The 13384-nt window shown below is 39.4% G+C and overlaps 2 protein-coding genes across 2 annotated transcripts; both read right to left on the reverse strand.

Annotated features, from left to right (window-relative positions):
* Positions 1-4105: 4105 nt before the first annotated feature.
* On the reverse strand, positions 4106-7693 carry LOC107670593 (interferon regulatory factor 2-binding protein 1-like). The gene is made up of 2 exons (XM_016463233.1): positions 6293-7693; positions 4106-5784 (listed from the first exon to the last, which is right to left on the reverse strand). Exon 1 carries the CDS (start codon positions 7686-7688, stop codon positions 6306-6308), a length of 1383 nt encoding a protein of 460 aa, XP_016318719.1. The 5' UTR covers positions 7689-7693; the 3' UTR covers positions 4106-5784; positions 6293-6305.
* Positions 7694-7704: 11 nt separating this feature from the next.
* On the reverse strand, positions 7705-13123 carry slc19a3b (solute carrier family 19 member 3b). The gene is made up of 5 exons (XM_016463216.1): positions 12992-13123; positions 11758-12523; positions 10675-10867; positions 10370-10511; positions 7705-7909 (listed from the first exon to the last, which is right to left on the reverse strand). The coding sequence occupies exons 1-5, from the start codon at positions 13121-13123 to the stop codon at positions 7709-7711; spliced, it is 1434 nt and encodes a 477-aa protein (XP_016318702.1). The 3' UTR covers positions 7705-7708.
* Between the last annotated feature and the right edge of the window lie 261 nt (positions 13124-13384).

Here is a 13384-nt window from a genome sequence, read left to right on the forward strand (position 1 = left end):
TTTGCTTTTTTTAGAGGTTTCCTTAAAAAAAAAAAAAAAAGAAAACGTCCCACAAGACAACACACTTTGTAATTCCACGTAATTTTACAGCATGAACTGTAATAAACCGTTTTAAACAGTTAGTTAGTTGTTGTATTCAGTCCTGTGGCTCAATGAGTTGTTTTCTCATGATTAGTTAACTTAGTTTACTCAGTTTTTTTTGCGTGGCAGGACCCGTAAACATTTTCAAGTAATCCTGAGAAGTCCAAAGTGGAGCTGTCGTGGAGAGGCGGCAGGTCTCTGTGGTGAGTAATGCAGGAAAGCCTCACCTCAGGCTTTAAACACGCGCAGGTGAGGGACCGCCCAACAGGCCCCGGGACTCAGGAAGACATCCCTAAAGGTCTCCCCTGCCCCCTGCTGTTCTGTATATTGGCCGGCCGACGCGTCCATCTCAATTGTCATCCCAGACAACTTCAGGCCTACAGTGAAAATGAATGGAACTGAATGAAATGGAGAAGGGCCTCTGCTGTAACTTACAGAAGGATGGGCGTCATTACAAGTAAGGCTGCTCTGTGCCTGCTCAAAATTCTCGTAAAAATACAAAGCCGCATAAAAGCTAGATTAAATTATGCCTGCTCTGTCCCACCTCAGCCCCTATTATCAACGTAGGCTGCTAAAAGGTGCATTTGCTGTGTAAATGCGTTTGAGCCACCTCTGAGCAGCATTAAACAGTCTAAGACTCCTAAAAGCCACTTCAGAAGCGCTTCTGTGTAATTTGGCGTTATATAGCCTAATAATAGACGTCTAGATAGATAGATAGATACGGGTAGCCTACAAGTTCTTTGGCTTTATTCTCGTGTAAGGTTCTTTCATGACCGATGACATGCGAATATTCTTGCTTTTGATTTGTCGTTATCAGTGAATCATTTAATGCTTCTTCTGTCATCAGTGATGTGTTCAGGGTGGTATAAACCCATCAGGGCTTAAACTCATCACGGCAGGGGTCCACATCAGTAATCTGAGGTGCCAGTTTTAAAAGTTGTTAAATCCCCTCGGCTATCACTTTCAGCTCGGTCACGAAGGACGGTGATTAATTCTCGAGATTTAAAAAGATGATCTCATGCCGTCTTTTCATGTGCGTTGAACAACTAAAAGGCAAAATACAACAGAATCAAAATACACCGATTTGATTGTTGAGCAGAATATGATTCAAATATAAAGCGACAAAACTGCCTTTCCGAATATTTTATTTTCGTTTTAATTAACTTGTCTCGACTAGTATTATTATTAGGCTATTATATTCGTTTTATTGTTATTTTCTGCTTATTTTGTTTAAAAAAAACGACATTATTTGCGAGTTTATAGTGGTCAAGCGTGCACAAGCGCGGATTCGAATTTGGAAGACTTTTTGCCGCACAAAATATCAATTATGAACAAACTTTTCTTGGCTTGAAATGACCCGTGAAGAAGCAGCAACAGCGATGCGCGACTGCAGCAGGCTGTGTGAATACACATCTGTTGTTAGGCGCAGACAGGAACATCACAATGTCAATGCATTTCCTAATGGCTAATGAATGGAGATGTAATTGATCAATTGGCGGGAGGTCGACAGGATTAGGAGAGACCTGACCCCCAAAATGCAACTTTATGGGATGTCCCCACAAACCTCGTGGCAGCCTATCTAAAAGAGTTATTATCTATAACTAAAATTATTCACAGTTATTCACAATCAATTCTTGATTTGCCAGTTGTTCTTGATGTTATGATAGCTTGTATGAGACTGTTTGCGACTATTATTCACTGCAAATGTTCCTCTAATAATTCAAATGCCTGTGGGTGCACGATCAAAAATGAAATACAATGTCTTGCGAACTTGCAAACGTGTCTATCTGGTGTTCGGCACACTTTTCTTCTCAGTAATCTCTGCAGCGTCTTGAGATGATGGTGTATTGGCGAACACGCATCTGAACATCCTCCTGCTGTCTCAGCGCTTCTCATGCCAAAGCAGCGGCGCATCGTTCATTAACACCTCTATAATTGGATAACAATAGTCTTAATGGGTGACGCTAATGGAGGAAGCAGAATATTAGAAACAGTGTTGGGGGTAACGCATTACAAGTAACGCGAGTTACGTAATCAGATTACCTTTCCAAGTAACGAGTAAAGTAACGCATTACTTTTTAATTTACAAGAGAATATCTGAGTTACTTTTTCAATTCATTCATTTCACTTTTGGTGTGAAAAGGCTTTTATATTTGCCAAAAATATAACTTTTTTATTTTAAAAGCAAACAAGCAAGCCCTGTCCAGATTTAAAAAGTAACGCAAAAGTAATGTAATGCATTACTTTCCATAAAAAGTAACGAAGTAACGTAATTAGTTACTTTTTTATGGAGTAACGCAATATTGTAATGCATTACTTTTAAAAGTAACTTTCCCCAACACTGATTAGAAATGTATATATCAGTGTCGTCCTTAGGGGGGTGCAACTGGTGTGCGCACCGGGCCCCGCGCTTGAGGGGGCCCCACGGTGAAAGGACCGAGGGCGACCCCCCCCCCGGAACGCGATCGTGAACGGGCCGAGGGGGGCCCCGCGTCAGCTAAGGACGGCCCTGATATATATATAGCCTATTGTATGACTTTTGTATGACTGATCTTAGGTAAATATTATTAGGCTAATAATTATTCTTTTATCATTAGTTGTGTTTGTTTGTTTATTTATTGCTTGCTGAAATCAATTAATCACGTGTTCCACATCTGACCAATGATTTGGCCAATTACGCTGAGGCTGCAAATTCGATTCTGTTACAACATAGGCTATATTTTCGATAATTCTATTGGAAAGTGTCTGTAGAATTACACACGTTCTTTGTGGGTTGTACAGGTTCCATAATGCATTACAATGTTAGAAATGTTGTTTTAAATCTATAACTATTGCCCCAGTGTGATGTTGGTATTTTTCAAAAATAGGTATAGATCCTGACTTTATAAATTCTGTCCAGTTCCATGAGGTGTAATGACAATCATGCCATTTACTGAACATTATTTTTTGTTTAGCATTTAATTCCACCGCTTACCAACTTGTGTTTACTAAATCATCTGATAATATGTTGGTAGAATATTTCCATCTGCTGGACAAAGTTTAGCATTACAGCAAAGAGAGACCTTTACGAATCTCAGAGCGAAACCAACGAGATTTTCTTCAAGCAAGCAATGCTATTTCAGTATTATTTACATACTATTGTAGTTTTTAAATTGTTTAATTGTGGTTACATTTTTAGTAATTTTGTTGTTTTTGTTATTTGCGTAATGTTAAACTAAATGAAAATGAGAACTGCAATAATTTCAAATGTATAATATTAAAATCATATTATTTTAATATATTTTATTTCAGTTAACATTTATTTTATTTCTTTTAGTTTAGTAAATGATAACCCTCACATTTGACATTACATTGCGGTCCGTCACAGATTTGATAGTCATTTGGTTTAACTGCTAACTAACTGTGAAACATCACATATGCCCGACAATACTATAAATAAATCTAAACTGTGACGTTTGAAATCATGTCCTTTCCCAACACAAACACAGCAGATAAGCAGCGGCAAAGAAAGCAAACATGCTCTATCCTTGAACAGTTTTTGAGTCTCCAGTTCATATAAAAACAAGCCAATGAGCTTTACACATAATCACACTTTCGTAATGATCAATTCAAAGCCCAGTGCAGTTCCACCTTTTATGGGGTCATACCGTTTCCACACTGCACTGCATAGTTACCCAAGTCAACTATACTGTAAAAATGTGTTGCCAGTTAAGCTAAAAGTGAATTCTTTTTATTCAAGTCAAAGAAATTATTACTAGAATACCTGAATACATACTCTAAAAAATGCTGGGTTAAATACAACCCAGTGCTGGGTAAAATAGGGACAAACCCAGCAATTGGGCTGGTTTGGTCCAGCGGTTTAGTTAAATGTTTAACCCAACCTTCTGGGTAGTAACCCAACCGCTGGGTCAAAACAACCCAATTGCTGGGTTTGTCCCTATTTTACCCAGCACTGGGTTGTATTTAACCCAGCATTTTTTAAAGTGTAGGGTTCCAGCCATGAAAATCATTTGAAGAGTTAGATCAGCAATGAACTCACTTTTCTGGGCACAACATAAAAACAAAGCAAAAACAAGGCAGAGATTTAGTCTAGAATAAAGCAACTCAATCTGAACAATAACATTTATTTAAATTGAGTCCCACTGCAAGACATATTCAGATGTTTAAAAACAGCTATATTGAATATTATATCAGAATAGCAAAAAACGATTTCAGGCTTAAAATGTAGCATTTCTGCAGACTTTTGTATCACTAAAACGAGTGAAGAATTAAAATGAACAGCAATAGTCTCTGAGGGTTTGTGAAAAGTCAATCTTTTAATTTAAATACAATTTAAGCTGTAACATAAATGCCGATTAAAAACAAAAGTCTTACAGAACAGTACTTGTGCATTTATATATTTAGTCATATATTTTCCAATGTCATGAAACAAGACTGAAGACACGTCAAAACAATATGGAGAACCAAACCTACAGTGGTCCCAAAAATATCTGGAAGTGTCCAAATATGTTTGGGGCTGTTGTATAACAAGTCTACTAATAGATGCTGGCACTTTCAAATCTTTTACATTAAAACAATTGTCATAAAGTATGCCTTTGACATGTAAAAATGGAGAGAAAACAATCTGGACCATAAACTTGTAAAAAAACCAGAGTGGATCTGTTGTCATAATATTGAACTAGTCATCGCCTCCAAGGATTTAAAAGCCAATGGGTTACAATAGAAAATATAGTGATCTGCTTACTTGTAATAAAAATCTATTGTGTGTCTACCCATTAAGGTTTAAATAGAAGTTCCCAATGTAAAACTTTCCCCATATCTGTCCTTGTTATCTGACGAAATCCACAAAACCATTTTACCACAAAAATATATGTTATAGCATCATATGATACGACAATATTCAGCATGTCTATCTTTGGTTTTCTATTCATTCAAAGACTTAGTGGTACATAAAGCAACATAGTATCAAATCTAGAGATTGCACATCTAGAACCATTGAAAGGGATAATTCTTGTACAATCTACACGGAGTAAAAAACATAAAGCTATCTATTATACATGCTGTATCAAGAAGCAATCTGAAGGAAGGGCTTTTAGCACTTAGTAATATTCCTGGACTAGTTTTATGCAGCATAGGACAGCAAAGACAAGAATGGGCCTGTAGTCGGTGCAGTTCTGTGATTGTAAAGGAAGTTGCATTTCCAAACAAGCTTCCCGCTGTACAATCTGCATCTGTCTGGTGGTTTGTAGCACATTCTGGGAATTCACCCCACCGGATCTTTGAAATGTGTTTTTTGTTTTTTCAAACCTGGTTTTGGTTTGCAGATTGAAAGTTCTTAAAGCGCTGCTTAAGAATCGACGCGGGCCAACAAATCTGAAATAAGTGCTGGAGGGTTTAATACATGGGCATCTCTAAATCTCTAATCGCAATTTCAATTCTCTGTATGTATGTGCTGTACATGTGGAAGAACTGACAATAAAGCGGACTTTGACTTTGAGTTTGACTTAAGAGAAAAATGGCTGTATTCTCCATCGTCTCAGGAAAAGGAGGGGGAAAGACAGCGAAAGGCAAGAGGGGGCCTGGGTAGATGGAGGAAGAGGACCTGCCCGCCAGCAGCCGTCTCTTCAGTTCTGTGGGCCTCGTGATCACCGCGACCATCTTTAGGGCTCAGGATCACAGCTCCCTCAGAGTGAGGTTTGAGTTCTGTTGGGGAGGCATTAATATACATGTTAACATAAAGATTGTGCATTATTCATGACAAATAACACATATATACACACAAACAATATCATTCAAAAGTTTGGAACTGATACAATTTAATGTTTGTAAAAACATCCCTTCTCACGAAGGCTGCATTCATTTGACCAAAAATATAGTAAAATCAGTAATATTGTGAAATATATTTACCGTTTAAAATAACTGTTTTCTATGTGAATATATGGTAAAATGTAATTTATTCTTGTGATGCAATGCTGAATTGTCAGCATCATTATTACTCCAGTCCTCAGTGATCACATGATCCTTCAGAAATCATTCTAATATGCCGATTTGCTGCTCAAGGAGCATTTCTGATTATTATCAATGATGAAAAAAGTTGGGCTGCTTCATATTTTTGTGGAAACCATTTTCCAGGATTCTTTTATGAATACAAAGTTCTCAATAACCATATATTTGAAATGTACAGAAATCTTAAACGTCTATATTGTCAAACCTGCTGCTGGCCGTTAGGGGTCTCTTTCTTTCTTCACCTTCACATCACCTGCCAAGATTGTAGAGATCTCGCCTTGCATGAAGGCCCACGGCACGTTGGAGCCCATGAGAGGGCATTTCTCTCCACTGGGGCAGTACACCTCATTCCCTGAGCCCTGTCTGCAGATGAAGTCCCGAGTGCAAGGGAAGCAGAACTTGTGCCCGGGCACCGACGGACACTGGACGAAGTGTGTGTCCTCCAGGCGCTCGTGGCAGATGGTGCAGCATAGAGGGGCGCCGCCGCCACCTCCTGAGCCTTCGCCTCCCATAACGGTGCCCTGGTCAGAGAGGGACGCGGTGACGGTCGTGGTCAATCCTCCTGCGCTACTGCCCGCCGATGGTTCTCCATTGCGCGAGGCCAGCCGCAGCTGAACGCCTAGGGCTGAAGGACTTACGCTGTTCTGCCGCCCTGCGTTGGCTGAGTGACCACTGCTGCTGCCTGGAGCATCTTTAGGGGACTGGGTGGCTGTGCCGACGTTGTCAGCCACACTCATGAGCGCCGAGATGGGCGACGGGTCGCTACCATGCGCCCCCATGCCCTCTGGAGGCAGTCCCACGCTGGCTAGCGAGGTTGCGGGCATATGGCCGGGCAAGCCGGGATATGCAGCAAGCGGCCAATGCTGGCGCATCTCCTCAGAAATCATCCTCTCGGCACTGTCCAGCTCGGGCGAGGCTTTACGTCTGCGCACTCTTGGCTGCGTGGGACGGCCGATGTGGCAGAGCGCACTGGGTAACATGGAGCAGCTGGGGTCCAGGTAAGGCTGCGGGAGGGATTCTGGGGCCGGAGCATCTTTGAACACCCGCACTCCATCGCTGAGCAGCTCCGACAGGAGGCGCCAGTCGCCGGTGCCGTGCCTTTTCTCATACTCCACGTATTTGTACCCCGAGTTAATGACCTTGCCGGTGTCTTTCTGAGAGTCGTGGAACATCTGCTTGACCAGCGCTAAGACACTGGGGAACACATTGCCGGATCCGCACGGGTACTCAATGAAGACCTTCAGCTCAAACTCAAGCATCAGCTTGGCGTCAAAAGCGAACACCCTTCCCACCAGGCCGTGGTCTTTCTTAAAGCGGACATTGAATGGAGTGCAGCCAGAAAAGGTGTGCAAGGCCTCGCGAATGTGTTTGGGGCGTCCCGCCCAGTCTTCTGCACGGTTCCGCACACTTTCAGAAAGCTCAGCAAGGGTTTCGGCGTTCCTCTGCTTCTCCTTGAGCTCCTTTTCGAATTCTGGGCTCATGAAAGACGCCACACCTACGTTCATCCCCATGCCCATGGCCTGTCTTTTACTGAGCTCGTTCAACATGGGAGCGGAAATGGTCAAGGGGGCGCCGCCAGCTCGGGCATTCAGACCAGGCATGGCAGTCAGCATATATATACTTATAATGCTGATTGTTCGTTCACATTTTGTGGACCAAGATACTGTCTGTCTGATCCATATTTATCCTCCAGAGTGGTAGAGGGTGGCCGGTCTGTATTGGTTTCTGCTGGAGATTTGCGGTAATTCTTACAAATTGTGTACAAGCCTTGCACGAGGAAGAGCACAGAGATGGTGCTGTAGTAACCTCCATATACAAGAAACTGTAAAAGAAGGGGAACAATTTAAATACAACGTAACACATCCAGACACTAACAGTTTCATTCAAACATTCCACGTCTGAATGCTTCATGTTATGATTTATGTTACTTTCTTGACAATCTTTTTAAGGCGAGACACTGCAGGTGAATAGGGTAAAAAAACACCTTACTTACCCAGCTGATTGATTACATTGATAATTGCAAACATTTTTTGTATTACAAGTTTTCTAAAATGTTAGGTTTGAATATGCAAATGAGTCATTATTTAATGAAATATGCACTAATTTGCATACATTTCTAGTACAAAAATCTAAACACTGGATTATGTCAGTTTCAAAATTCTTGTTTAATTTTTTTGACATGTTAGAGTCAAAAGTTTTTACAGAGGGAATTTTGGGTGTCTCATTTTTGTCACTCCATAATTCAGAAAATGCTTAGAACAGACAGAAAACACTATATTTTCACAATTTTTGGGGGAATAAAATGTTGTATATAATCAAGCAAAATATATATGAACAAATCCCTCTGTAAAAACCTTCAGGAGATAGACAGGAATAAAAATGTGAAGTTTGGTGTGTGTAAGTGCTACTGAAGTGGAGATTTATGACTCAGTGTTGGAGAAAAAAACTCATTTTGAGAAAACGGCCTTTAAAAATATGCATTGTAATTGAAATCTATTGACACAAATAGATAAAGGGCTATAAAAGAAACACTTAACAGTGTCTTTTGGATGACGGCATCTTCGGCAGGTCGCAAAGGTAGCACCATTGCCGCCGGGAAGACGCCTGCGAGGAAGAGGACATATTTGATAGGCCCTCGCGATCTTGCGTTCTCAAATCCACCGTGAATATCTCTCACAGCCAGCCTCCGAGCGCTTGCGGTCGACTATTTCCTCCTTACGGACGAGTATATGCAACTCCGTTGGATTTTGTGTCATTCAGAATCGAGGTGTTTGATGTTTCTGCCAAATCGTCTGGGCCGCAGAGTCTCTCCTGGAAGACGTTCCGAAAGTTACGCAACTCTGGCCTGTGGAATTGTGGGAAGTGTAGTTTTGTACAGCCGGGCGCGCTCTTCCCTCGTAATGCTTTTGCCCAAAGAAAGTCCTTTATTTATTTTTTATTTTATTTTTTAACATTTATGGATAATGGAAGAGAGGCATCGGACATCACATAATCTTTTTTTATTGTGAGGCTCTATTTAAAATATAACTTAATTATGTTTATCGCGGAAATAATTAGTATTTAGTATTTATTTTAGCACTATTTTCTCTGATCTATAAAGAATATATTTAGTATAATTTTATTAGATGTATCTCGAACTATAATGACTTACATTGCCTCCTTCATTTATTTATTATTATTATTTTTTTATCATAAAACATCATTGTAACAATCATTGCTTAGTCAAAACACTTATAACCATACTAGCAATATTAAATGTGAAAAATGGCAACACGTTCTTGCAAAAGGTTATGAGACTGCAATTCCCATTTTACAAATAGTTGACGTCACGTCCGCTATTCCCAACTGCGTTTTCAGAAACTTCCGGTGTTATATTACAGATAACGTTCCGTGTTACTGTAGTAAGCACTGTTTTTCTGTTTATTTGTTTAACATTTTAATTCTTTTTATATGATACTTATGATACATAGACTTGTGATACTTGTTTATAAGGCTTAATGTTAACTAATTTACACAAGAAACGTCTTATTATTTTTAATATTTTATTTGAATTGTAGGCTTTGGTAAATATATGCTAAGTGAGTACTTATTTCAAATCGTAAACAGGAAATGATATCACAGAACAGTCTATGCAAATACACTGGGCGAATAAATAATTATATTATACAACACACAACCACTTAATACAGTTTTTCCTGTAGCCTAATAACAGCATAAAAAAACATTGGGCTTGATATATATATATATATATATGTATATGGTGTTTTGCCTGCAGTGTCTCCCCTTAACCTTGTAAAACCTAGTGTATCATTTGATGCATCTAAATGATCATAATGTTCAAAACTTGTGAAAAACTTAATGTACACAATCTACTAGGCCTACATGTTTTCTGCTATCCGATTGATAGTTTATACTTTTACTATAATTGTAAGGTTCAGGTCAGGTATTGGTTGTGGTTCATCTGTCTCTTGGGAGATAGAGTGACAGCTTATATTTATATGCATTTTATGTACAGTAAGTAGCCTGTTATACCGTTATAAAGTTATCAGAATTTCATCTTAAATTTTGGCTATATAAATATCAGAATCTGCACCAAATGCAAACTTAAAAAAAAAAAAAAAAGGTTTTAAGTTTTTTTTTTTTAAAGGTCAAAAAACTGTTCCATTAAAAAAAAAAAAACAGATTCTGATTATACCACATGTCAGGCTTTACAGGGGTTAATACTGAACTATTATTTCATATAGGCTTATATTTCATTAAGTTCAGTGTAGTGAGAGCTCACTTGTGTCACAATGTCCAGTCCCAGGGCTGAATTGTCCACCACAATAGCAGTAAGTATAGTTTGAAGTGTAAGAGCAAAAAAAGTGTTAATACCAAAAGTTAGAGCATAACATTCCATTGAGAGGTTAACCGCTATCTGAAACCTTCCAGCAAAAAGGGGGGGGAAAATAAGGAAAACGTTAGTCATGGAAAAAATACCTATATATACTGTATATTCCTTTTCATTATCTCTTCTCTCTCTATATATATATTTCTACTTATAGAAAACTTATGGTTCCTAAGTCCATTGTGTAATGTCTAACTTACATTGTGACTGTGATGAGGAACATGTATGATGCTTTGAAGATAGCGTAGCCTGCATAACACAGCCAGATATTGTTAGTGAGGCCCATGAGAAAGACACACCCTGCTCCTATGGCAGAGAAAACACCCAGCGAGAGCTCGCCCCACACATCCCACTGTACTCTGATATAACCCACAGAGAAAGCTGCCGCAGCACCTGAAAGCAGCAATCACAGCATGAATCACAATGAGAGAGATGTTAAACCTGTGACCAAAGAAGAGGCATGACACAAGGCAACAATTAAATCAGGGAAATGCATTTAGACTGTATTTTTATTCTGTGTTGCACTCAGAACTCATTTATGTTGCCTTTTTTTTTAAATGTTCTTGTCAAGACATCATAACTGAGAGACGTTCTCTTCTGCTTTAATTAAAGTGACTATACCAAACTAGTGTTTGTGCTTAATGAAGTCTTTGACTCTCAGATACACTCATACTCTTAAAAGTAAAGTTTCCTTATTGGCATCTTTGGTTCAATGAAGAACCTTTAACATCCATGAAATCGTTGCATTCCGCAAAAGGTTCTCTATACTCTTAAAGGCACAGTTCACCCAAAAATAAAAATGTTGTCATCATCTACTCACCCTTATGTTGTTTTAAACCTGTATCAATATCTTTCTTTTGTTGAACACATAGTATTTTTTTCTCCATACTATGGAAGTCAATGGCTACCAGCAACTGTTCGGTTCCCAACATTCTTTGAAATATCTTCTTTTGTGTTGAACAGAAGCAGCTCATTTTCCAAAAGAGGGGTTTTCACAGTGATGCCATAGAAGAACCATTTTAGTTTCCTCAAAGAACTGTTTCTTTTAAAAAATAGAACAATGGAAAGGTTCCATGGATGTTATACATTCATGGAAGCAGATGGCAATAAGAGTGTAGATCATTCAAATGTTCTTCACACTAAAAGGTTATTTTAAGAATGTTTCACCGAAAGATCCTTTGGGGAACCCAGAATGGTTCTTCTATTGCACCGCTGTGAAAATGAACTTTTTGAAATTTGATTTTTTACCTTTATTTACTAAAATACTCCACAAAATGCCTCACCTACAAGTGTGCAGACCGCCTCTACTCCCCCATTATACACGGAGGATGTACTGGAGGGCTCAATGTGGTCCCACATCAGCTGAACGTAGTTAAAAACCTGTCCATATCCAGCTGTAGCCAAAGCCCACCAGAGGGACCACTGCACCAGTCTTCTGGAGGAGTAGGACTCTTTGAGACTCTCCCACATTTGTTTTCCAGAGGTTTTAATGTTTCCCCAATCGCAGCATGTTCCCGTAGCCTGCTTTCTTAGATCCGTTTCTCCCCCAAATGCATCTGTAACCTCATTCAGTGTGTCCGTAGACACCTCCGCCTTTTTCTTAAAAAACATTCCATGCTGAGGCATCGGCAGGCCCAAAGAAATACAGAAAGCCACTGACATTATACCCAGAGTAATAGTGTTTACATGGAAGTAGCTTGTGTCAGCCAGTGAAATTAATAGCTGTCCTAATGTGGCTCCAAAGGCATATCCAGTCAGCATGGCACTGCGAACGTACCCCGTGGCTCGTTGGTAGCGTTCAGGAGGAATGACGCTGTAGATGTATGAAAAATAGGCCACTTCGGTGGAGGTGACCATTGCAAAGTTGAACTGTAGGTAGGTCAGAGCAATTAAACTGGTAGCAAAGCACAGAAGTATGTAATTTATGACAAGAAAAAGACCTTGAGTTATTATTAGAGGTTTGTATCTAAGTAAGTCTGTCAACAGGAAGACGGGACAGAGTACAGCCAGATATGAGTACGTCCAGATGGGGAACAGATAGTTTGTTACCTGGATGAGTGGAAAGAAGATTGTTTTTGGTCATCTGAATCAGAAACAACAGGAAATGTTTAGCTAAATGATTTGAAATCAGTGCAGCTATTGCAAGCTATATTGCGTAAGAGATAAGACTCACAAGGCACGAGTGATGCATCGCTATTATAGTAATCAATGCAGTTAACCAATATTTTGACTATAGTTTTAGTTTAATTTTAAGATTCTGAAGTTTTAAAACAGATAATATGATTATAGCTCAGAGAAAGGTTTGGGAAATATGTTTTCAAGGGCACCTATAATACATCTAATACAGTCAATACTATAAACATTCATTTATCATTCCTATTGTAACGGGAGTATTTGCCACACTAAATTATAAGTATATTATAGTGTAAATTGTTCTGTGTGTGCTTGTTTCTCACTATTGTTATCTGTCTGAGCCCTTAAGCCAACGTGAAAATATGAAAAAACAGCAATACTCACCACTTCCTCTGAGATGTTTTTGGGTCCCACCAAGTAAGGTGTAAGAAAAGGCTCTGCTGGTCTGCAGTTGGCAAAGAAACCATAAAGAGAGAGCAAAACAGTGGGGAAGACCCAGTCTGACCAGAAATTCATTTTTATCTGCCTGTCTGTATTTTCACTACCACAAGATTATGTCTCTCATTTTATGTCAAGGAGCTGTTGGTCTGGTGTATCTGTTGGTGTTTTTGCTGTGCGGTGTAAAGTAAGCCAAGTCCAGTCCCTGATTTCCTCATAAGGAGCTGTAAATGAAGGTAGGAATCAGGGTAAATGAATATATATATTTATGATGGAGACTTTGACCTTTTTGTGTGCATGTAGGCCCTAATTGTTGGTGTGTGCATATATGTGTGTGTT

Source organism: Sinocyclocheilus anshuiensis, unplaced genomic scaffold (assembly GCF_001515605.1).
Source record: "Sinocyclocheilus anshuiensis isolate Anshui unplaced genomic scaffold, SAMN03320099.WGS_v1.1 scaffold140, whole genome shotgun sequence".
NCBI classification, from domain to species: domain Eukaryota; kingdom Metazoa; phylum Chordata; class Actinopteri; order Cypriniformes; family Cyprinidae; genus Sinocyclocheilus; species Sinocyclocheilus anshuiensis.